We start from the raw sequence: 25152 nt of genomic DNA on the forward strand, positions 1-25152 counted from the left end.
TATCTTTCCTCACTTTTTTTGCTGTCCAGTTTACTTCATCCAAAACACACCAGAAAGGATCCTCCCAATTACCTTTACATCTGTGTTCTGTCCTTCCTTCTCTAGAATGGACGGTTCCACCTGGAGACCTTCACCAGGACTCGCTGTCCTGTGCTGTGACTGCTTTAGAGGGCTCTCATTTCTTCCTGCCCATTATCCTAACTGGCAACCAGCAGCCATTTCTGCTCCAGGCAAACAGACTTGCATGGCGAAAAGATGTGAAGGGAAAGAGCAGATGAGCCCAAGAGTAAGGGGACACATGGTTTTGCCACATGTTACTGAAGGTCTTTGTAAGAGGACAAGCTCCCAAGGTGACAATGTTTTGCCCTGCTTTCAGTTTCAAGCCCACTCAGCAGGAGGAAGGGGCTTTTCCTTACAAACTATCGTCATACTTGGGCTGGCTTCCAGTTCTGCTCGAGCCCCTTTCCTTTGTTCATCTGCAGCACTCAAATAGCTGCAGAACAATGGCCGAGCGCCGGTGTGTACACACAGCTCTTCCTGCCCAGCCGGCCCCAGCCCCGGTGTGCACGTACTCGGTGTTGAGCAAGCCATGGTTGTACAAGCACATTTTGTGGAGTGACAACAGCTTCAACTGGCTTGGAGCTGTTTTAAAAAAGAAGTGCGCAGGCACCTTCTCATGCTTACTTCACAGGAGCAGCCTTAGGAGAACAAGCAAGTCCTCAGTGCGTGTAGGAGCATCCACCAAGGGCTGCAAGTGGCTGAATCCACAGTAAAACCTGGGTGTGTAAGTGGCAGAAGAAGTGAGGTGAAGTTTTAAAACTGAAGAAAGGGAAGACTTTTTCCCCATTTTTTTCCCCTGTTCTAGAACTAAGCTTTCCTAAGTCCATCAGAAAGGTCTTTATCATACAGACCACATTAGTAAAACATATTTTCCCACACTCAGCCACTTCCCATTATCCCAGTATTCCCAAAGGCCTTTCTCTAGAAGGTGAATGGATGTGTCACTGGATGTGGGCATCCACTGAGCGGAAAAGGTTACCAGGATGGGAGCAGGATCACAGGAATATGGTGTTAAGGGTTAAAGTCATGATTAGTTACCTGTCAAGACCAAAAGAAAGAGAAAGCAAAGCCATGGCATGATGCTGAAACTTACCCCCCTTCTGAAGTATGAAAAGTGGACAAACCCTGAAGGTCATGGTGGTAACCAGGACCTGCTTGCCTCCCTTGGCTCCCATGGCTGCTTTCAGTGCTGCTCGAGCTGGTTTTCACCAGAGGTTTCTTGCTGTTGGCCCCAGCTCTGGATTCTGCTTCAATCCCGTTCAGTGCTGTTCTCTGAGCAGATCTGTTCCCTGTGATTTCATGCCTGTATCCATCACATCTGTTCTCATATGAAACAGGGGGATTTTTCGACAATTTGTATCCATGAGAAATCAGGAGGTCTTCAACACTGAACATGTTGTGCTGGTTTCATTCACAGCTGTGCCATCAGAAAGCTCTTTCCAGCTGGACCCATCACTACAAAAACATAACCAAAAACAAGCAGAAGGCAACTTTAGACAAGGAAAGATACCTTTGATGAGCCAATAGGCTACTGAAGCTAAAGGTGTCATCTTCTGTACTCAGTTTTTCACCCTCTTAATAAAATAGATGAAGCAAAGTGCATGCAGATGCTGATGAATCATATGCTGTCCTTCCCTAGACAATACACCTCCCTGCACTCAGCCAAGTAGCAGATGCTGTGCTGCTGCTGCTGACTCAGTCCCTTTCACTCAAGAATTCACTGGTGATTGCAGCTTTCAGATTTCACTAATGTGATCTCAAAATAAAAACTTTGCACTGGAGGTAAACCCACAACTTGAGGAGGCATTTCCTTAGAAAACTATTTTTCTCCAGTCATGGAAAGGCGTGCTCTGTATTATGTTTTAAGTTGCTGCAGGAGGAGAGGGTGGATTACAGAGCAATAAGCCTCTCCCTACTGCTCTGCATATTCTAATTTTTTAAAAAATGTTCACATAAACAAGGACAAACCACGCATAAGAACAAAAACGAATTATGCAACCACATGAGAAACCCAGGTAATATCAGGCAATGCCCCAGCTAAACAGTCCTCTTTACAGTTTACTTTCTTGTCTCCCTGCACTGGCCTGCTGCAATCCTCTGCTAGAATAACACAAAACCTAAGATTCCAAGTGTGCTGTTTTTACAGCACACTTGCATTGTGTAACATGACTTGAAACAACACGTGATGCCCATGTGCATTGTATCTCAAGGATCTGCAAGACACAGGATGGTCAAGATTTTTCTTCCCCAGTGACAGCCCTCAATTTTGCACTGACTAGAGCAAAGATCTAGCAAACTGAATTAGCTGGCTGAAAACAGTCTCTTGTCTATACCACTCTCACTGCTTAATATGGCTGTGAATTACAGAATACCTATTCTTCCAGAGTTTTAAAATGCATGGAAGGTAATGTTCTGTTCCTAAGATTGCACAAAACAATGGACCCATCCTGATATATTCCTCCTGTTTGAATTGTGCTACCAAAAGAAAGAAATTTTAAAAAGGTGGATAAAAAGGTAAAACATGCAGAAATGGATTCATGTAAAATATAAACCACAAGATTATTTTCCCTGCATGAACAGCTCATTTAACACATCTAGTGAGTACTGCATGTCCTTAGTAGCAGGTCCACCTGAGGATCATGAGCCATGCACTCCCAGCTGCTTAAAAGGAAACTGTCTCTGCAAAGATCGTGACACAAAAGTGCATTTTATACACTGGTCTCTAATGCTTTTCTTGGGCATGAAGAAAGGAAGAAGTCTGTTCACAAGGATTTACTTGAAATGGAGCATCTATTGAGATGGCTGTTGTATGTTTATTAGTATTAAGTCTCTCATGCTACATATATACAGAAGTGGACGGGTTGGCATGCTATATAAACCAGTTTCTGTACTGCAGCACTCTGTGTTATGGCCACTTTTTGCCTATCCAGTGCCTCATCCATTTTCTGTCCTGCCTTGACTCCTGGATGCTGTGCCAGCTGTGGATCCAGTTTGGCCAGCCTGGTGTGCAGCTCCTGAGCATTCAGGGACCCTCTGGCTGCCTCTGTGCTGTGCTGCCCATGGTGGCCATGGCACTCATGCAAGGAGAACTCACAGTGTAGAAAAACAGGCACAATTTTTATACACAGCCACACTTTAACCTGAAACACTGCAAAAGTGGTGTTCCAGCCTGAGAGCCTCCTGAACCTAAACCGGTTTTTCCCCAGAGCTTAATGAATCTCCTCCTTTTTCACACATGTAACACTACACACCCTTTAAAAACAGAGAAATAAAGCTCTGTGCTGAAGATATTAGCCCCAGCTAGAACAGAACTCCAAATTCCCAGTAAGAGCTCTGAGTAGGTGAGCCAGCAGTAAGTACAAGCAGGCAGAAAGCAGGGAGGAGTGGGACCCTTCCCTCATGGAAGGAAGGGAAGGCTTTGTGGGTTATTTTTGAATGCTGACCTAAAAAGCTGATTTTCCATCCACCCCCTGCCCAGACTGTGCAAGGAGCCAGGTATCAGCAGAGCAAAGGGAACAGCTGGCTGCTAGAGCTGTTCAGCTTCTAACAGGAGAAAGATCCAATGTGACTACCATAAACAGCAGAAAGCCCATCCAAGCGCTCACAGGTGCAAGGAAGAAATGTGCTTTTCCTGCTATTATAGAGCTGGCTTGGAGAAGAGTTTAACCCCCTCCCTGCCACCTACTGCAGCCATCAGAGAGGCAAAGGTGCGTGGGCGAGAAACCTCCAGCCCATGGGGTTTACTCTGATCCTTCTTTTGGCACCAGTGGTGAGGAGCAACAAGCAGAAGTGTGCCATGAGGAACTGGTATGACTGTCTCTTCCTGCTCTGCAAACTCACCGTGTGTAGAAGGGGAAGCCCCATGGTGTTATGTGTGGTGGGGGGCCCATCTGGGAGAAGGATTCTATCACTATGCCCATCACAACACTGCAATGGGAACAGCCAAGGGGGAGAATCCTGCTCCATGCTCACGGCACAAGCTCCAAGGAGCCTGCAGCAGTGGTATTAGGTGGCCACTAGTTGGGACACAGCCTCAAAGGACTGTGCAGAAGTAATGAGGAAGTAGCATCTCCTGCACTGGACCTGACCAAGGACAGGGAAGTCGGAAGTCCTGCTTGATCAAAGCTTGCAGGACATCAACCATGTCAGCACCCATCATCTGCAAGGATGCTGGCCAGCTTTCTGAATCCGGCTAGAGCTCTGGGACACTCACCCCACCCTCCCTGAGATAAATAAACCTAAAAAATAAAATCAAAGTAATTGGATTGGCAGGAGTAACAAAACCATTGCTGCAGTATTGCCATGTAAATAATCTGTCAGACTGGACCTCAGAGTAAAGACTGTGCAGAGCTTCTAATTTGAGGGAAGATCAACAACACTGCAAAACAGTTTGTTTTTCCAGCCCTCATTTGTTTTGTTTGCCAATGACATCAGTGCTTTCTGATAGGATTTGCTTCCTGAGGATGCCTGCTATCTTGCCAGTGTTTCCGACTTGTCCCCGACAGCCAGTACAGCTCTGCATTACATTGGAAACAGGGGCCAAGCTTTTCTCTGGAAACTTCTCAACAGCACTCTGAGACGCAAAGAAACAAGCGTGAACAGCGGAAATCAGCATCAGCCCCCATGTAGACAGACACAATGGAGACCCACAGCCTGAGCAAGCGGGACACAATGGGATCACCAGATGGAAACGTCATCAGAGCACCTCACCTTGGGGTGCTCTGTCCATGAGCACGAATCTCACCTCCGGCCTGAGAAAAGCCCAAAGCACTCCTGAAAAACACCCTGAAGAAATGTGGTGCTAGTTTCCTCTGAGCTGCTTCTGGAACTCATTCTCAATGGGGGAAACACTTGTTTTCTATTTATGATCTGTCTGTCTGTAATTTTTTTTCAGTGGCAGGGGTTCCCAAGCCTTATTATTTTGGGGGGGGAGTGGGGATTGGGTAGCACCACCATCTGTATGATCACCAGTACCAGTGATGATGGATGCTAACACTTGCACCAATGGCAGAAGCAGGTCCTACCTCCATGCTCTGAAATTACTTGCATGGCATTGAATGCTCCCTTCATGGTACTCTGAGCAGCCACTTGGCAGGCTCCTTTCTTTAGCCCAAGCTCCAGAGAGTATCCTGGCACAGCAGCCACAGATTGGGTGGGAGACCAGATGTGACAGAGGATTTGGTTCTGGCTGCCCTCTGTAATATCTCTCCTGCCCTCCACTACTTGAAATGTAGGGGAAGGTGGTAACCCTTTAACTGGCTGAATTCAACACATGAAGTCCTTCTTGGGCATGATTTTCCCTGCCCATCTCCGCAGAACTATTTATAACAATAATGTAAATGATTTTGTACAACTTTCAAGAAAAGAAAACATTGAAGGAACATGATTCATAGTGCAAAAGGAAGCATACAACATCAAGAATTGCCAAAATCAAGGCACCCTGCATAGACACAAATTTTGCTGTGGTCTCTAATTACATGACTTAAGGCTACTGAATTCTGCAGGACTCCGGCCTCGATTGGTGTGCAGGCTAGGTGATGGTAATTCCTCCTGGGCTGTCTCTACAGCAGCTATTCAAACACTGCTTGGAAGATGTAGTTACTAACAGGCATCTGAATTACAAAGTGCATTATCTAGATGGGTCACACATTAAAGTAGCTTATCTTCACTCACGTCTGGGTGACATTATTCCCATTTCATATCAGACATGTGCCAGACAGAGCATTTATGCAGATAGACTAAAGTGAAAACAACCCTCTCCACTCTAGACACCCAGTATGAAGTGCTTACAACCTGATTTTTTGAAGGACTCAGCTTTAAAAGTGAACTAGGTATATTCAAAGCAACTGCTGTAAGAACCTACTGCCTCTGCACATGAACCTAAGTGTGGCAAATAGCTGTCCACACAATGAAGACATGGGATGAGCCAAAAAAACTGGTTGCAGTAATTTGTGTACTGTGCTTTCATTCATCCTTCTGTCCAGCTAATCCAACACCAACACTTGTCCAGGAAGTCACATATCCCCCCACCCCTATTAACTCCTCACCATCATGCAGCCCAGTGCCTTCATTTCCTCCTTCCCACACTCACCCAATCCTTCTTGCTGTCCTCCCTCTCTCCTCCCGGATCCCTTCTCTGCCCTCCTCTCTCCCGGTCCCACCAGTTGAGCCACTCTTCCCACAGAGCCCACTACTGTGGCAGTCAGGTCATCCTTCCTCCTGCACCCCTCACAGCTTCTGCTGGCCTGTCCTCAGTTTGCATCCATCACCCCAATTTCTTTGTTCTCCTGATGAACATTTCCTGTCCTGTCTACACTTCTGTGCCTGCTCTCTGCTCCCAGATTTGAGACCCATCTCACCTATACCTGGAAGAAGCTGTCATTACAGGGATGATCCCACTCCAGCAGCACAGCCCTGGGCCAGGGCTACACAGGGCTGTGCACTGCTGGCACATCCCTTGGAGCAGCGAGGGCATGAGCACAGGGCTGGGTCACCAGTGGGTCGCTCAGCACCAGAGGCTGGGGTGTGCTGATGGATGGGGAGAAAAGTCTTCAGAAAATGGAATAACTCAAAACAGAGATGAGTCTGCTAAGAACACACACAGATGCCTCCAAGCCTTGTCACTATAGATCCAGCTCCTGAACATGATGGCAGCTCTCAATCAAAAAAGCGGAGGATTTATTTTCTTTCCCCTTTCTCATATGGGAAAAATAACATTCCTTCTCTCCTCCCCTCTAGTTCTTTTTGGAAATACTTGAATTGGTTTAGCTGACAATATTAAAATAAACCTAGCCTGAGAGACAGACACAACCTGAAAGTCTCAGATCAAGTGATAAAAGCCTGACAGACTAGAGCCATGGAAAACAGGTTCTTACGGTTGTTCTAATACTAGATGGTGCTACTTGCTCTGTCTAAATATAACCCTGAGCTACATCCCAGGAGGATATCTAAGGCTTTGGACATTTTAATTGTTCCTGTTTTCTCACTCTGGTTTTGCATGTGTGCATATAAAACAGCCTATCAAAAGCACATTAAACAAGGCTTTTACCTTGCTAATTTCATCTTTTGCAGGACAATAAAGTCAGATGTGACTGTAACCAGCAGGCTGCAGTGATGCTGTGCATGCAGCCACCCCAGAATGCCATGCCCTTGCCCTCTGCTAAGGAAACAACCAGCATCACATCCACTGACTTATAGGGACACACTCCATCAGGAAAGATAAAATTATTATCTTTATTTATTATTAAAAGTGTTTGAAAAGCCTTCAACAATAACGTTCGCTATGACCAAATTTTAGCTATATAATGCAAAGACACTCTAGAACACAGGAGAAAGAGATTAAAGAATATTAATCCAAGTTGGATGTATCCAACTTGACGGGGCTTAATGAAGCACAGGCTAGGAGTAAGGAAGGAGTAGAGAACTAGTCAGGGCTGCCTCCAAGCCATGAGTAAATACCTTCTAGAAATTCCCAAAGGATGAATGAAGGGCAAACATGTTATCTAACTTCAAACAACAGGGGGAAGGAGACAGATCTGGGGTATCATAGACCAAACACCTTGCTTTGATATCAAATCAGACTAATTATTACTCAATTCCTTTGTAAATACTTATAACAAGCGTTGATTTATCGTGGAGCAGGAGCAAATGTGCAATCCAAGAAGAGTTTCCATCTCCCTGCTTGCTGCCTTGCACTGCAGCTGCATCCACTCCCACATGATAGTCATGAGAAAACAGAAAATACAGACTTGTCAAGAACAAATTAAGCCTAATCTATTTAATTTTCTTCTTTGATGGAGCTGGGAGCGTAGTGACTAGGGAGGAAAAACAGTAGAAGTCACACGTTGGAATGAGGAAAGCTTTGATGAATGCATGTGATAGTCTTATATGCAAACCAGGTGAATACAATTGAGGTACAATTTACTCAGTGGGCAGGCATACAAATGCTTCAAATCTGTACTCAAGGAACAGTAGCAAGTCCAATGTCAACTTGAAAAGACACATAAGAGCTGTGCCTGGGGTCTTGTTCTATTCGGTATTTCCATTAATGACTTGTAAATTAGGAGGAAGATTACAATCACAAATCTCTAGGGAATGCTGTGAGCATTTTCAGGGATTAAAATTAGAATAAAATATTAATAAATCAGAGACCCAGTCTGAAATGAATGACTGAGATTCAATACAGGCAGGTGTAAAAAAACATGTTGAAGAAGAAGGATGCCATGCAAAACAAAATGGAGCATACAGCAGAAGAGTCTCTGGGGCTAGAGACACAAAGGGGGATGACATCATTTGACTCAATGATCTTAGAGACCTTTTCTAAGTTTTACAATCCTATGGTTTTGTGATAAGAGCAGTGCAGGGCTTGGTACACACAAGTGAATAAGCTTGGAGTTACATCAAGAGGAACATCATGCATCGGGCTCTTTACTCCTCTCAGCCCTATATCCAGTTTGAGTCCTTCCTCAAGCAAGATGCTCACAGGAATGATAAAAAATTTAGCCAAGTGTGACCCCTAGAGAAGAGGGTACAAGAAATGGGCTTGTTTAGTTGGAAGAAAAGTGTGGAGAAATGAGGGTGAGAGAACGAGAGACAATAACAAGTTTTAAATATGTCAGGCTGCTAAAAGGCTGTGATAATCTTGTCCTACTCCCTGCAGATGTGGATAACCAAAGGGACTGACTTAGGGGGCAGCAAGGGTGATTTAAATTAAATATTGAGAGGAACTGTCTAGCCATAAGGGTAGTTATGCTCTGTTTATTCTGGCAGGCTGTGAATCAATACAGGTTCTCAAGAACAGAATGAATGAACATCTATCAGAAGTGGTGCAGATAAAGCAATCCTTCCTCAGAAACAAGGGATTCGGGGTGGAAACTAAACTTTTTAATATTCTTCCTCTACTTTCCCCCTACAAAATTTATTGTTTTGTTGGCATGCCTCACATATTTCCAAGAAAGTCAAAACTCTTTTGTGCAAGTCTCTCTGTGTTACAACCAGCCCACTCACCTCAAATAAAATGTGACTTTCCCCTCCATCCCCAGCCCCTCTACTGCAAGTCTCCTTGCACCCTCCTTTCCTGACATCTCTGCATTGCAGGGAAGTGTGAGTGGGGTGCTGAGGGGGAGCAGGTCTGGCACAGGGTTAGAAAAAGAAACTTTGCTTCTTCTCAAGGGATGGGAGGGACAGGGAGGCTGAGACACAAAACACACACTGTGGGTTGAAGGCTCCTGAGTAGAGAAGAGGCAGCAGATGAGCAGAGGCACCAGAATGGGGTCCTGAGCAAAGGACTCTTATCAGATCATGGATACACACCAGGAAAGGCTTCAAAAAGTTGCCATTACCATCAGTGCTGTACTGAAGGCTTCAAAGCCACTAGTGCTACATGTATAATCAACTCTGCAGACTACATGGGAGGAAGACATGACAAAGTCATTGCTGGAAGATAAGCCAACTTTATGTTGGCTCTGCATGTCTTCCCAGGCCAGTCCCTCCCATTCACCTCAAAGAAATTAAAAAGAAATATGTGGATTTTTGTGTTTAACTCTCATTACCTGCAGGCAGGAGAGTTCACATTTTTTCTCTAACATAGAGATTCACAGACAGTGAAAATTACAGTTCACATCCTCTTTGCATTCTTTGAGCAAAAAAGACCTCACTGAAATCCTGGAGGCATTGTGCCAGAGAACAAATTAATGATACAATGTGTCTCCAATAAAATTAGGAAGTGGGGAGGATGAGAGGAACAAGTCTTAAAGAGTTGATTTGACTCTTAGAAGGTAGTTATTCCTGTCTTGTATCTCACTGGTGCAGATGCTTCTGCAAACCCACCACGAGAGTGCACAGCATCTCTCGGGGCAGATCTCGACGAGTGACGGCTGCTCTTCAGGTGCTGCCATTTTGCCATTTGTTAGGAGGTTTCAGACTCTGCTTTCTCACATTTGCCAAGAAAAAATGGTAGAGAGAGAGAGAGAGAGAGAGAGTTTTGGTTTTTTTTAAGTAAAATGGTTGTTTGAGTATTGTGTTCACACAGTGCTGAAAAACATGTCCAACTGTATATGGATGGGAGTTGGTATCCAAAATAAGTTTGATTTTTAAATTTGCCATGGAGCAATCCAGGCCTGACTGAGCACTGATAGGCTGAGGCTCTTAAGCATCCAAATAGATGTAAATGTGTAACAGGGAGAGAGGATATGTCCAAGCATGCACAGATACCACTGTTTGTATTAGCTGTTTTTCAAAATGTCAACAGCTTGCTTTCACTAATGATAGACCAGCACATTAGTCCACTGAAACTGGCCCAGATTTTTTTCAGAGAAGGAGCAATTGTTAAAGAGCACTCACTGATACTCTGTGCTCCAGATATAACCAGTCCTTACACCAATTGGCAGCATATGGTGAATTTCCTCAAATGACAGCTTTTGTCTGTCACAACAGGAGAGCAAAATAGTACATTTATTAGACAAAGCATAATTAGTCAACGCTTTGCCTCCCAAAAAGGAACTGAAGAGGATATTTTTTAGAACTCAGATGAATGTTTCCATGCTGTTTACAATTTTGTATGGAGCAGCCCACTCCGGGTGGGCACAAACAAAACACAGGGAATCATATTTGTTGCTCACATCTTAAAATCAAGATATTATGGGCTAATCATCCCACCTAAAATACCTATGGGCAAAGTCCTAATAAGCTACTCCCCACATCAGGACTTCATGAATAAGTATTATTTTTTTGTATTTTTTATAATAGAAAAGCTCTCCATTTGTACGAGACAAAAGAAAAAAAAAAAAAAGAAAAAAGGGATCTTAATAATAACTGTATTAAATCTTTCAAAGCAAAAATTTTTAATAAGGGATCTATCACATGGCTGAACTTCTTTGAGGTGACAGTGACATGACTTATAGAGCCTGGGCTCTGTGATCAAAAGGATTACACACATTAGCATCCTACTAATCACAGCAGGACAGGCCAGCCCATCAGGCCAGGACTCATGGAGGAGGGATCCATAAACAAACACTTTCTCCTGCTCACAAAGGTGGCTGGGAGCAGAACCGTTCCAAGGTTGGTGTGGTCTTCTCTTCTTTCAAAGAGATAAGGATTGTGTCTTCTGAAGTAAATAAATTCTCAGCATAGTCTCACACATCTGTTTGTTTACTCATTTTCACACACTACCATCCTCTCCTGTGTGTTATCCCTTTTATATTACCCTTGTACATATAATCAAATGCCCCCTTTTCCGGACTGACCCTCTGCTTCTTCCTGTATTACAGACGCCTTTGATCTTTCTTTCTGGGATCTGTGTGTCCTGACTGGTAGTCTCAGCAGGATTTCCCCCTAACCCCTCACTTTACCAGAAAATGCCAAAGTAGCATTTTTATGCATTAGCACAGAAAAAAACTAGACAGATGCTTGAGAAGGCTACACACAACCGATGCTATGCTGCTGAGGAACTGTGCGTGCTGGGCAGGGCTGCCCACCAGTAAGGGTAAGCCTGGGCACAGATAAGCCCTCTGGACCAACAAGGTGAGCAGTCACCATCACAAGGGGGAAGATGGACCATCCTGAAATTCTCTTAGTGAGCTGCAGGGTGCTATGAGCATTTTCAAAGAGCAGAACCCAGCCTTTAACTTTTTTTTCCTTTTTTCAACTATCTCAGATTTTTTCCCTTCCCTCACCATTTGAGACGGTCCAAGTTATGGCTGACAAGTTCCATTAATATCCTAACTGTAATACTCATGGGCAAAGAGGCTAATGCGGCTTTTTGTTCCCTGCAGGCACTGCCAGTACCAGAAGAACTGAGGGTTATTTCTAGGTAGATGTGAAAAGATGCCATCAGTTCACACAGAGACCCTAACAATCGCATCAGGACTGCTGAAAGACTGACCAACCCCTTCCTTCACAGCTGAAACTGGTGAGTTTCCCCAGCAAGCCCAAGTCCACTGGCCCTTGCAACAAAGCACAATAACAAGGTTGCAGAAAGCAAGATAACCCTTCCACTCAAGGATTAGAAAACAACATCTGTTAAAAACCAAATAAACTGGTGTAATGGCCTCAGCAAGAGACCCAGAGGATTTTAGAGATGCAGCTCGTGGCTTGGTCAACACATTGTGAACGGCAAATTACAAGAGAACAATTGTTTTATAGCAAGCTCTCCCACCCCTGAACTCCCTCAAGGTTAATTAGGATGGCCTCTGGCCAAATTAATTAGAGAAGATTTGGGCAGGACTCTGCTATGCACTCATAACTAGTTCCAAGGTGACCAAGAAGTTCAGAAATGCCTCACCTTCCAAATAGAGCTTGCTTGGCAAAAAACAAGCTCACATGTGCCATGTCATTCTTCTGACAATCAGGAGAAACACTTAAAAGTAATGTTTCCCTAACTAACAGCTAATGTAGAAGAACTTTCTGCATCCTTCCCACTGAACAATATGCCCTTGTTTATTTTCTGTGTGCTTTTTAGGTCATAAGAGGCCAGTGAAGTTATGCATCTAAAGAACAATATAGTACTGTAATATGCCAGTTGATACACACAGCCTGGCAGACCCTGAAAGGTCCATCTTTTCCAAGAGCTGGCAAATACATGTTGCAGTGTGGAGAAATACTGAATATCAGCATAGGAAGGGAGGATGCAGAAGGACCCAGCCTTTGAAATGACAGACTAAATTGGTGTTTTAATGTGCTAATCTAATGTGCCCTGGTGGCACAGCTTAGAGATGACCATGCCTTGAGGGGCACAGCCATGCCCAGCTTCTCTACCCCATGGCAGCAGTCTGCCTCCTGCTCCTGCTGACCAAGGCGTCCGTGGAAAAGGGAATAGTTGGCAGGACCACACTTTTTCCTCCAAGTGGTACCACGGTGAGAGGTTGAACTGCACAGCATAGTAGGGTTGGGTAGATCTAGCCTCTGTGATTACAAACCAAGTGCTGTCACAAATGAAGGCTCTGCAAGTGGCTGCATCTCTGATCTGTAGAGCTCGTTCTCTGTCATTAATCTGATATTGTTTAGTTTGAAGCCGGAAGGTTGCTATTTTCCTTGTGTCTGTTACCCACAAAAAGCAACAGCCATTCTGGGCAGAATCGGAACTTCTGAAGTAACAATGAGAAACTGCTTCAGCTCACGCAAAGAAGTGCAGTTGAATACTTTTCAGCAGGACACAATTCTCATTGTCGCTAGCCAAGATTTAATGTCTTGACTCTGTGAATCAGACTGAGTACTCAGAACAGTTACATCGTGTGTTCACTTAAAGACACGGGCTGGAGTAACTTAACGTGTAGAGTCCACGCCAGTAAAAAGGCATTATTGTCTCTTCTTGACCAAAAAGAAAAAAATTAAATAAAATAAAAATAAAAAAAAAAAAAGAAAGGGAAAAGAACCCAAACAACCACCCATCCTTAATAGATGCAAGAGTTCTTTGGCACAGATCCAGTGGCAGACTAAGGCCATGATTTGCAATTCTGAGGCAATTATGAAATGACATAACAGCACAGATCTCCTTCTGACAGAACAGCTGGGGTTTTTGTCTCCTTTGCAGCAGGACACGGTTTAAAACAGCCACCATAAAGTAAAATAACCCAAAGAGCCATTTGACTACCGTGCAAATATCGGAGTACAGATTACCACCAAGAGGGGCGGCACTCGGTGTTTCAGACCCTGGTGCCACATCCTCTCGGGTCGGTGAGAGCCGGCACCGAGCCGCAGCCGGAGCCCCGGTCCCGGGCGCAGGGGACCACAGCGACCGCTGGTGAACGAAGGAGAGCGGCTCCGGCGAGCGGCACCGAGCAACTTCCCCGGGACCTCGGCTGAGGGAGAGCTCCCGGGGGGATGCCGGCAGAGAGCCCCGTCAGAGACGGCGCTCACGGTGGGGAGAGAAGAACGAGCAGGTGCAAAGGATGCGAACCCGAGGCATGAGCCCCCCACTGCCGCGAACCGCCGTCCGCTCCCGGACGCCTCCGAGCGCCGCCGTCCTTCCCCTCCCGCCTCCCCCGGCCGCCCGCCGCCCCCTCCCGACCCGCCGGGACTCACCGCTCCGGCGGCCGCGCAGGACCCGCGCCTGCCGCTGGGGCCGCCGCGCTCAGCGGCTCCGGGAGGCGCCGAGCCCGCGGCGGGCGGGGCGGGCCGGGGCGGGCCGGGGAGGGAGGGAAGGAGGGATGGAAGGAGGGATGGAAGGAGGGAAGGAAGGAGGGACGGTCCCGGCGCCCCGCCCGCGGGCGGCTCCGCGGGGCAGCGGCGCACCGGGCACCGCGGGAGGCGGCGGCTTTGCTCCGGAAAGTTGAACGGGCGGCTCCTGCTCTCTCTCTCTCTCTCTGCACAGCCGAGCACAGCTCATGGCTCAGCCGAGATGAACGAAATCAACTTTCGCAGCACAAGTAAAAACTGCAGATGGGAAGACGGGTCTGTCAAGGATGGAGAGGGACGCGAGCAGACCTTTCCAAAACTTGCTGTTCTTGCTGACACCTGGCCACGCACCCAAAGGGCTTGTCTTCAACGTGGTTTTCAAACGTTTTTGAAGCATTGTTGGCTTCACACTTCCCCATCCTCCCCTCCCCATGATTTATTCAGCCTCTAGAAACAGGTGAATAATTTGCAAATCTCTTTAGGTTTAATGACACTCTAAAAAAAAAAAAAAAAGTATGTTTGTGAATCATTTACTTCAGTAATTGGCTGGGCCCATCAACTGCTTGTCCTGTCTTAATTGACTTTTACCTCAGGCTATCAAAGCTCTTTTACACATGTTCATAAATTGAGTCCTATTCAATATGTGCTCTAGTTAATAGTGAGAAAACAAGGGCAGTAAAGTTACATGATGAGTCCAAGGTCATGGCAGAAGTCTGCAGGAGAGCCCAGAACTGAATACAGGTTTCATGGTGCCCCGCTTTCACAGGGCTCTGGGAGTAATCGTCATTGACCTGCTTTTCTACGGACACCTCCTTTTGTCTTCCAGCAGCGGCGGTGTGAGCCCGCAGCTGCTGACACATGCAGATGCAGCCACCAAGGACAATGCCACCCGCAGCAGGGGGACCTTGAGCAACACCCCTTGCACCCTGTCCCTGCAGGGTACATGCGAAATTGTGGCATTGCTGGTTGGGAAAGCCCTGCATGTTCCTGTGGTAAAGCCTTGTAGCTGACACAGTAGTCAGTCAGTAGAAGGTTTAGGTTTTGTCACAGAGCAGCTTCACGTGGGTGTGACGATAGCAAAGGTTTCCATCAAGGAAGCCGTGCTGCCACAACTTACAGTTTATTATTTAAATATCTTTACTCTGACAGGCAAATTGGGAGTTCTGGGTTTTTTAAATACTTGTCTCCTCTGTGTTGTAAGAAAAAATTTCCAGAATGATTTTCTCGTTGGCATGGCTGCAGCTCCGAGCTCTCTGTTATCCTTGGTTGTAGGAGACAGTCCTGTTTACATCCCTTCTTCTCAAGACAAAACCTTTTTCTCTGGTGGGGTAGTCATGGTGTGCCACACAGAGCAGGCCCTTGTTCCTGTTTCTGTTGGGAAAGCTGCTTTGGCCCTGGATTTAGGGGATAGAAAGAGGTGGGGAGCAAGGGGAGCTGGACCATTTACTGAACAATGTCAACGTGAAGGGACATCTTTTTGTCTTCACAGCCTGTAAAGAGCATGAAAAAAGCACAGAGGACAGCACATCTCAGAGCTGCCTCTCTGTACCTGGGGCTAACTTTTGCTACATCGCTTCTGAGAACACTTTGTGGGCTTCAAAAAGTCCTTCCTTGCAAGGAGGCACTCCTGCAGATTTGTCTGGAGTCCTGCAGTCACTGAAGATTTCCCTCAAGTGAAGTCAAGGGACCTTGAAGTTTAAAAAAAAAACAGAGGAAAAGATCCTAAAAAAAGAAAGCAGGGCCCATGTTCCTAGGTCTCCTGTTACAGAGAAAAACCTGAAAATATGAGATGAACATTGCCCCACAGTCAGACACCAGAAAGCAAACATGATTTCTGAGACAATGGGAGGGATGCCTTGGGCTGGATTCACAATTAACAACAAATGATGGCTGGCAGCCCCAATTCATCTCCAAGGGGGATTGCCCAGAGGGTTGGTGTAACATGTGAAGCCATTAGCCTGTGATTTGGGAAGTCTGAGGGCTCAGCTTCTCATCACCAGTGCAGCTTTCAGGGACTCCCTTTGCTCCTACAGCATCTTGTCCTCTGCCTGTTAGAGAGCAAGTTCTTTGGGCAGATGTTGCTTCTTGTTTTGTCTTTGCCCAGTGCTCAGATCAGTAGGACAGTGGTCTCAGGTTGCTACTGCAGTGCAGACTGTGGCTGCCAGGAAGGCAAAGATGAGCAGAGGAGGCAGGAAAGCAATTCTGCCTTTCGATGGTCAATGTGCACAACTGATGGAAAGTTGCAAAGCCCACAGTCCTGCAGCTAACTGAGGAGATCTCCCCCTCCTGGAGTTTAGAGCTTCATCCTTAAAAAGGCTGAAAGAACTTAATGTGGCTGAGAGAGAAGCATGCAAATGGAGTTTGTGGAAGAGAAAAGAGCACTGAAGCCACTATCCCGCCACTCCTGAGATGGGTAAAAATCAATTTGATGGGCAGGGTGACTCAATGGGGCAACAGAGAAGAGAACCATTATTGTCTCCCTGCAAGGAGAAGGGCAAAGAAACCATGGATCAAAATCTGCTGGTGGCTGTGTGTGCAAAGTTGGGTATCTGGACAGGAGCACAGTGGGGCTGCATGAATCCAGCAAGCAGTAGAGCATCCCATGTGTCACAGCAGGCAGGCTCAGATCAGGATCCAGTGGGACATGGTAGAGCAGGTCTGCGTGCCTGGGCAAGCAGGGAACACCAGGACTTGGCTCCTCAGGAAATGAAGAGCAGCGCCTGCAAGTCTGGCCTGCAAGTGGCCATTATGGACAGAAATTGTGGAAAATAGAAACACACAAACATGAGCAAGACAGGCCAGATGGGGAAATACAGATGAATTAATTTACAGGGAAGGGAAAAGGAAAAACATAGAGACATGCTGCACACCAGCCAACTCTTCAGCAACAGTACTGCAGCATGTCATCACTGTGACAAGCGAATGGGAAATTGTGCTCTGCTCAATGCAAGTTATTGCTATTTTATGACTTTATAATTCTCTCTGGCCTCAAAACCTCCCTGGCTGGGAGTCCTCTGTTTATGTTTTATGTCCCATCAGCAGTGTCACTGCTTAGGATCAGAACTTTCTTGCCCTTCCTACAGATCTTGTCATGGGCTTGGAGCCTCATTTCTGGAGGTGATCATTCATCAGTGCTTTTTACAGTAAATTCAAGCATACTTCTTCATAATTTGGTGGGGTTTGAAGTGATTAGGTGCATTAATTACTCCCCAAAAGCCTATAACAGGTTTTGTTTTAGATCCAGTTGCTGGGAAAATATTTAGGAACATATGCTGAAATCACCACATACCTGAAGTTTACCATAACTAACTAGCCACAGATGTGCTATTAAACCCCTGGTTATTTTTTCCTCTTGTCTATCCTATATGGCATGTTACAGCCATAAGCTATTGAACTTACTTATAACAGCTGCTAGTCAAAAACAAAGCAGCTATTACCTTTTTGCAAGAAAAAATTCACATTGCCCATCCCAACAGTAATCACCTGTTTATACAATTGGCACCTCTTTTTAGCTTGGAACAGAGAAACCTCAGATATTTTATTGCTACATCAAGGGAAACACTAACCATGGCTGTGGAGAAGGGAGGTTTTCATTTGCCAGTTCTCTGGTGCTTCTTTAGCTGTATTTTGACTTGGTATTCAGGGATCCTTTTCTTGAACTGCTTTATTGCTTCCTAGGCATCCCAAAAAAGCAGATGGGCTGGGTGTGTATTGAGTAGAGGGAAATAGTTCATGATGTCAGGTGTCATCTGCAAAGATTTAATTCACAGCAGTTGCTGTCTGTGCGAGGTGTTGGGCCACTGGCTGCTGGGGAGCAAAGATAGTGCACTGATGGAGAGTGTTTTCCTTTAAATGTAAGGACTAAGCTATCACATCTGTTAAATATACTTTAAAGTTCTAAAGTATGACACGTGAAAGTGTGCTGGAGGGAGGAAAAAATGGGGGAAAAAAGCTAAAAATAAAAGACTAGTTAATACAGAGGAAGTGTACACCCATACCGTGTGAGTTCCTGAACATTGTGAAGACTGACGAAAAGGATGAGGGGTGTGGCACACAAATTACCCTGCAGAATTTAGGTGGTTTACATTTGGGAAAATTAGGTAGTGCTTCCAAAACTTTTGAAGTGCTAAATATTGTTAAAACAATCCTTAAAGCTCTTTCATTCAAGGACTTGGCTCAGGGTACTCAGAAAATAACTAATGAGTTTCTCATCATGACACCCAAGAGAGATGGGAAGTTATCACAGTAATTACCCCTGTCACCCAGCTGAGGAACAGAACATTTAAGCCTTGTTTTTCAGGGGTGTTTCTTGACCAAAATATTTGTACAGTCATTCAGCTGAAAAGCTCTTGAGAAGGATTAGAAGCTTCAGCTGGCCTCTCAGCAAAGTGTCGAGGGGAGGAAGAGTCATCCCCCAAAGGTGGGGAAGATAAAAGGAGAAGTTATGCAGTATCAAGGCACGTTGGTGTTGGATCTATCCTACTTTTCTTAGTTTAAAATTTGAATTATTTCTGCTTCAGAGAAGACTAATTCCTGCATTTGCTTAATAATGCACTACAGATTTGCAAGTATATGCATTATGTACCAGGGTACAGAGTGGTACAATACAGATGTTATGGCAGCTCCATCCATCTCCATGAGGCTACACATGGAGGTTCAGCTGTGACTGCCACGTTGGCATCCCTGCAAGAGATGTGAGCTTCACTTGTTAAGGAGGGAAGACTCACAGACACTGGGAAGTGAGACGTGCAGCCTTTTCCAAGTATAAGTTTTAGCTTAGCTTCTGTAATAAGAATAAATTAGTAGGAGCTGTGGATCCCATTAACATCATTGTGTGGACAAGTGCATCAGGAAAACAGACTTCAAATAAGCTGAAAGAAGAGCAGCCTTTGGTCATATCTCATGAGTAACCACAACATGTTGATGATGTCTGTGGAAATTCCTGCCTCACATTTACTTGTGAGTGCTCAGCAGCCACCAGGTCATGCCTGATATCCAGTGTAAGTCTAGTCAGTGGGTTCCATCCTGTCCTCCCATCAAATATCTGGCTACAGCTCAGCACCATCCCACTGTGACTCCAGATCTACTGTGTCTAATTCAGATACTGACCTGTTGGAGTTACAGCAAAGACTGAAAACAAACTGAGGTTGCCCACAGGCATCAGATAAAAATTCTTTGCCTTTTTCATTAAATAGATTTCAGATTTACTTGGGGAAAAAGGAAAGAATCTTCAAAACAGCTGCAATCATATTCTTACTAATACAGATAATATAACTTGCAAATACATCATGGGTGTTGAGCAGGTCTTTATTTAGGTGAATAGACTCTGAAATAGTGAAGAACCTGGGGGAGGAGAAGCACAAAGGTCAGAGTGATAAAGGCATGTGAAGTAATGTAGAAACCAGAGAGGTCTTTTGGGAATGTCTCCTCCCTTTCCTGAACATATATGTATAAACAATAATCTGGAAGATGGCAAATACAGTACAGATGGAAGCATTCTTATTTATTAACACTGATACATATAGGCTGTGATATCACTGCTATTAAGAGGCAACTGAAGCCCCAGGGTTTATTAGGAACAAAAGAAAATATATACTGATAGCAGAAGAACCTATAGCTACAGCAGTAAATATCAAAAATAGAGTCTGGGAAGGTTTTACTCTTCAAAACTTTGGTCACTCTGTAATTATTGGGAAGACAAAGGAAAGCTGCCCTGGAGCAGGTTCCCCCCTTTTCCCAGCCCCAGTCACTGCCATACAGAGAGGCTCAGAGGTGCTGAGGCACCTGTGTGCAGCTGGCAAGGGCACACAAGCAGGAGGGGCAGCTGGATCAGTGGCCATGGGCTGTGGGCCTGCCATTGCCATGACAGTCCTGCTGCTTGCCCTCAGGAGGCTGGAGATAAACGCCTGTGAGTGACTGTCCTTCCCCCAGCACTTGCCATACTTTGGGCACCAGTCATGGTGGAGCCTCTGCAGCGAGCCCTTCCCTGCAGATTCACCCAGGGAAAGGAGAGCATCCTTGAAACTGTGTTTTAATACACAATAAAAAATCTCTTTTTATAAATGCTTTGTGTCATGGTTTCTATTAGGTCCATAAGGACTGAATTAATAGCTATTTAACCGATTTCAGCTTTTAGCTGTGGTGGTATAAGTTTTTAAATCTTAGGTTTCAAAAGGCAGTACTGCCCTTTCTGAAATTCTGCCTCCCTCCAGTGGATCTACATGAGTCGGTTTTATGAGATCAAGGGGAGAAAGCTATCTACAGTAGGTTGCTTGGGTTTTTTTAAAGAGAATTTGAGCACAGTAGCAAGGGCAGAGAGCGAGGAAAGGCTTGTTCGTAATGGGAGCACTCAAAAAGTTCAACGAGAGTTTGCAAGACCCCTTCATGTCAGCACATTCCCACAGAGAGCCTCACCCAAAAAGCTGAAATTACAGTTCTTCTCGGTTAAAGAAAAAATAGGAGAATGGCTTGTAATTTTTGAACCAGGAAAGCTATGTTTATCTTCCAAAAACCAGCCCCTTGAAGACGTGACTGTCATGCAGGGTTAAAGAGCAGGCAGGAAGCCCACAGACAGACGGGCCTTGGCTGCTCAACACCCAGCACCAGGCATCTGTCTCCTGGGGCGAGGGGATGCTCCTGTTATCTATCTGATATATAACAGTGTCGCGGCTTTCCCTATCCAAACACATCTTGACACTGGAGATTGCACAGATCCCAGGGCTCTGGAGGGAGGCCAGGGACGTGCACCCGCCCCAGAGCAGCTCACCGCCACGGGAGCGGCAGCGGCGGCGTGGGGAATCCTTATCAGGGAGCAGTGACATGTCACGGCCGTCTCGGATGGGCCGCAGGGTCAAAGGATTATGACTCAAATCCATTCTTCATAGAAAAATCTTTTCTAAATGCCTGGCTACGTTATGAAATCACACAGGGAGTGTGCTGTTATCTGTGGGGGTGGTACAGACCCACCTCTGGTTGATGCAGAAAACCAGAAAAAGAAAAATACAGCTGTGCAGAGCATCCCTGCTGTACAGAGTCAGCTTTCCCAGATGCTTTCCTTCCTTTCTACCTGCTTGTAGACAGGTTTAGTGCAGGGAGTGGGGGTATGTTCAGCTCTACAGTAATAAACTTGCCCTGTGCACATATATTTTAGTCTTGAATTTAACTCTTATTTGCTCTCTTATTCTTTTACATGCACTTCTGCAGATACTGATGTCATCCACATTTCTTATCTACTCTCCACTGGAATTGGTTTTTGAGGAGAGAGAAGAGAAGATACTTTTTTGGAAAAGTACTAGTACAAAGAACTTATCTGAGGAGCATTATGGAAACACAGTTTTGCTTGACAGCCTTTTAAGTTACAGCAACTGTGCAAAGGATTGCAGCACCAACTTGTCAGCTTGCACTGAACTTCATTTGGATTTGAAAGTCATTGAAATCTATTGGTTATTTTGTAGATGTTTATACTGATATTACAAAGAAATCATTCTTGGAAGGCAGGGAAAGTTAAACTCTCTTACCAGAAGACTTTCCCGACCAAGCTGATTTTTTCTATTTCTTTCCTTCCTTGACGAGAGAGAAAATGTAGTCAAGCACCGAACTAACAGAAGATATGTTTTAGGCAAAGCCTCATTCAGATTAATAAAAGGCATCTATGTACATTTTACTAGGTGGGTTTTTTCTGAGGTCACCTTATGCACAATTTATGCAGCCCCCAATTCACTAAAGGACTTCCAGACTCATCTGTGGAAATTACACCTCTACCTCACCATATTTTCTCTACTTCAGATGAGAAACATACACAACTGAAGCCTTATTTATCACATTCTTTCCTTCCCTGGATCAAGCTTCACCCCTGCCATTTGGGCATATTTCAGCACTGTGATACAGAAACATCATGCAGGCATCCCTAGGGGCGATGGGCTGTTTAAAGACTGGGGTGCTGTGGGACATTTACACCACACACATACTTTAATTGAATTGCCACTGTGCCCAAACTCAGTCACCCCCTCAGGCAAGTCCCTGTTCTGGGGGTCCCACATTCCCCTGCCTGAGACCTCATAAATTCTGCTTTCACCTGACAAAGATCTGAACCTAGAAGGAGATCCTTTGTTCAAGCTGTTTTGGAGTGCTCTGGGAGAAAAGAAGCCAGTCAGCCTCTGAATAAATGGCTGTTTGAAAGGAGATTAAACCCTCCCCTGTATGTGCAACTTACAGCCAGGCAGCCTACATCAGAGAAGTCAAGCTGCATCCACTCCAAGGGGAAAGTTAAAATAGAACTGAATCTTCTTACTTCAGCTCCATCTTTTGTTGTGCCCTGCAGGCAGCGTTCACCTGAACATGTATCCTCCAAAGTCAGAGTATGCTTGCCTAAAGTGAAAAATGGCACAAGCAGCCCTATCTTTTTTATTCCCATCAGCTTCTGTCATCCTTCTATTTAGCATGAGCTTAGTGGTCATAAGCAGGCCCACTAACCATGTGTGTACTTAACACATTTCAGCAGGGAAGATGAAGAGTGAGTTGCAAAAGTTGTTGGGTCCTTACGAATGGCTACTCCATATTTGAAAATAGAGGCAAACAATCCCTACAGAACTAACAATAGTGCTTTAAGATGCTGTTGTCCTTTACCTGCAGGATCCACCTTCCCCTCTGACAGAGTCAGATGTATGGATAGTGAGACCTGCATGCCCATTTCAACACCAAGTCAATGGTTCTAACCTGGATGGACTTCTGGACTGCACTGGGCTGAAGGTTTTGTAGTGAATGAAGTTCTGCTGAGGGGTGTTTCCTTGTACAAGTGAAGGAAACAGCTTGGGGCAATGACACCATAACCTAGTACAGCTGTTTCTGCAGTGATCATTTGTTTGCATTCAAGGATGCATTGAAATAGCAGCTTGGAGCATTTCTGTTGCTGCTTATCCTCTGGCTGGGCTGTTGTTAATGCAACACTCACTCAATGAAGTGTTTGGGATGAAGTCCAAAAAAGCACTTAGGTGCCTAAATCCAAGACAGTGATTCACAGCTGCCTAAGAACTTAGGTTCCCCCTTCTGTACTCCCCTTTTCTGAACCTCTTTAAAAACCTGGGCTTCTGCAGTAGGTTGACTCTAGGTGCAGTCATCTTAACTGGGCCTGGCCACCAGAGCCTGCCTGCTGTGTCTGTGCTGTCTAGCCCTGCAGATGAGGTGGCTGTGTTTGGGATACTGAGACACTCTGTGAATGTGCCAGAGCTCTGAATTCAGCAGCCACAGCTGCTCTTGCTCAAACTGTGGCCAATGCTGGTCTTTCCAGCTGGTATAGCCACCGTGGGAATCCTTGCAGCCAGAGGGTCGTGAAGAGAACAGCACAAAGGTGATTTTATGCTGATGAGGGAGGAGGCAGCCACTAGCCTGGCTTGAGTATGTTTCCCCCATGTAACGCTCTCCTTCTCCACTCTCTAACAGGGCTCCATGTGTGAAGTGATGAAGATACCTTTCACAGAAAATGGGTGATTTCTCCTCCATTGTTCTTTCTACTGCTGGCCTGATAGGGAATCAGGAATAGGAATAGGGAATAGGAATCTGGTGGAGTCAGGTCTGGCATCTGCTGCTTGTGTGGAAACTGGATGGGTCATGGGATGCCAGGCTCAAATCCACTCATACTGCCACCCGTCAACAGAAATCTATACAAGAATAGCTTAAAGGAATTCCTAACAAAGTACAAAATTCCTCCAGTAACCAACTCCTCTATTACATTGCAGTGTATATCTGTCCATGTGCCTCTTTTCTCAAGAGAGAGCTCAAAACAGTTACAGAAATCTGGTTATCAAATTGCAGTGACTTACAGGGAGTGAGAAAGAGCATAGTGGCTCTTCTGATACAGTTTATTCACCTTGCTCTTCAAAAAGCCACTTACTTCTAAGAAACCTCTGAGTAGATGACAAACTGAGGCACACAGTTCCCAGTGCTGGGAACTGGTTATTTGGCATGGCAGCATCTCTTGCTGCACTGTGTTTGGGTGCTCTGACATCTTGGCCACATCTTGACTACATTCACATGTCCTGCCATGAGACTATTACGCTTTGCCAGGTTTCTCCTCTTGTCTGATAAAGCAGTTAGGGCTCTGTGTGACAGACACTTGCACTTTTTAAATACATAGGTAGGGCTCTACATGCACAGGCTGTTTTCCTCATTAAGCCCTTCAGTTACTGCTCTTTACCTATATCCAAGCTGGGCTGTAGAAGGCTTAATCGATGCAACACATTCACTCCTGATGATGTCAGGGAGCCACTGTACCCATCTAACAGTTAAGCTGATCTGCTAGCCAGTAAATTTGGGATGACAAGCAAAGTTTATCATGTTAAACCAGATGCCATCAGCACCCTTCAGTTCTGCAAAAATGCTCTAGTTCTTCAAAAAGCTATTACTGAGATGTGTAAGGAAAACGAGATCTGAGCCACTTCCTGCTCTAGCCTTCTGCAGTTAGCACCTCTTCCCATAATCAGGAGAAGAGCCCAATGTGGAAGCATGTTTCTGAAATTATTTCAAGGATGAGATTTGGTGTCTTCTCTGCCTACATGTGTCCTCAGCAGGAAAACTGCAGCACAGCAGAAGAGGGAAGATGAGAGCTACTGTGGGACAGAAAATGAATCTCGTGTAGATCTGTCCATCCATGTGGGTCTGTCTGGGCCCCATCCTCCGGCCCTGCTGTGATCTATATTTCAAAGGGGCCAAGATTCCTTCTCAAATAACTGCTGCTGGCAGAACAGCAGAGCTGGCAAGAGAGCTTTCAGCAATGTCTTTATCCTTCACGATCCATATGAAATAGGTCCAAGTAGTAATATTTTTGGAGAGCTAGATACACAGATTTTTCAAAGGTTGGGAGCAGCAAAGCACACTATTAATAAAACAGTCACACTGCTCTTGGTTTTGGTCTCATTGTTATAATTATAAGCAGAAGTTTTCTTTTGTCTGGTTAAAGATTCTGCTGCTTCAAATTTATAGCTG

The 25152-nt window shown here is 45.3% G+C and overlaps 1 protein-coding gene across 3 annotated transcripts in view; it reads right to left on the reverse strand.

The window, feature by feature from the left end:
* The window catches only part of JCAD (junctional cadherin 5 associated), a 60636-nt gene that overhangs the window by 14626 nt on the left and 20858 nt on the right, over positions 1–25152 (reverse strand). The window contains exons 1-2 of one of the 3 annotated variants that reach the window (XM_015618647.2): positions 14080–14164; positions 1154–1515 (exon numbers count right to left, since the gene is read on the reverse strand). In XM_015618647.2, the coding sequence (XP_015474133.1) occupies positions 1154–1455 (302 nt within the window). In that variant the 5' untranslated portion in view covers positions 1456–1515; positions 14080–14164. Of the gene's footprint in view, positions 1–1153; positions 1516–14079; positions 14165–25152 lie in introns of those variants that run through there. The other 2 variants (XM_015618648.3, XM_015618649.1) reach the window with 2 other exon arrangements.

This window comes from Parus major, chromosome 2 (assembly GCF_001522545.3).
Source record: "Parus major isolate Abel chromosome 2, Parus_major1.1, whole genome shotgun sequence".
Classification (NCBI taxonomy): domain Eukaryota; kingdom Metazoa; phylum Chordata; class Aves; order Passeriformes; family Paridae; genus Parus; species Parus major.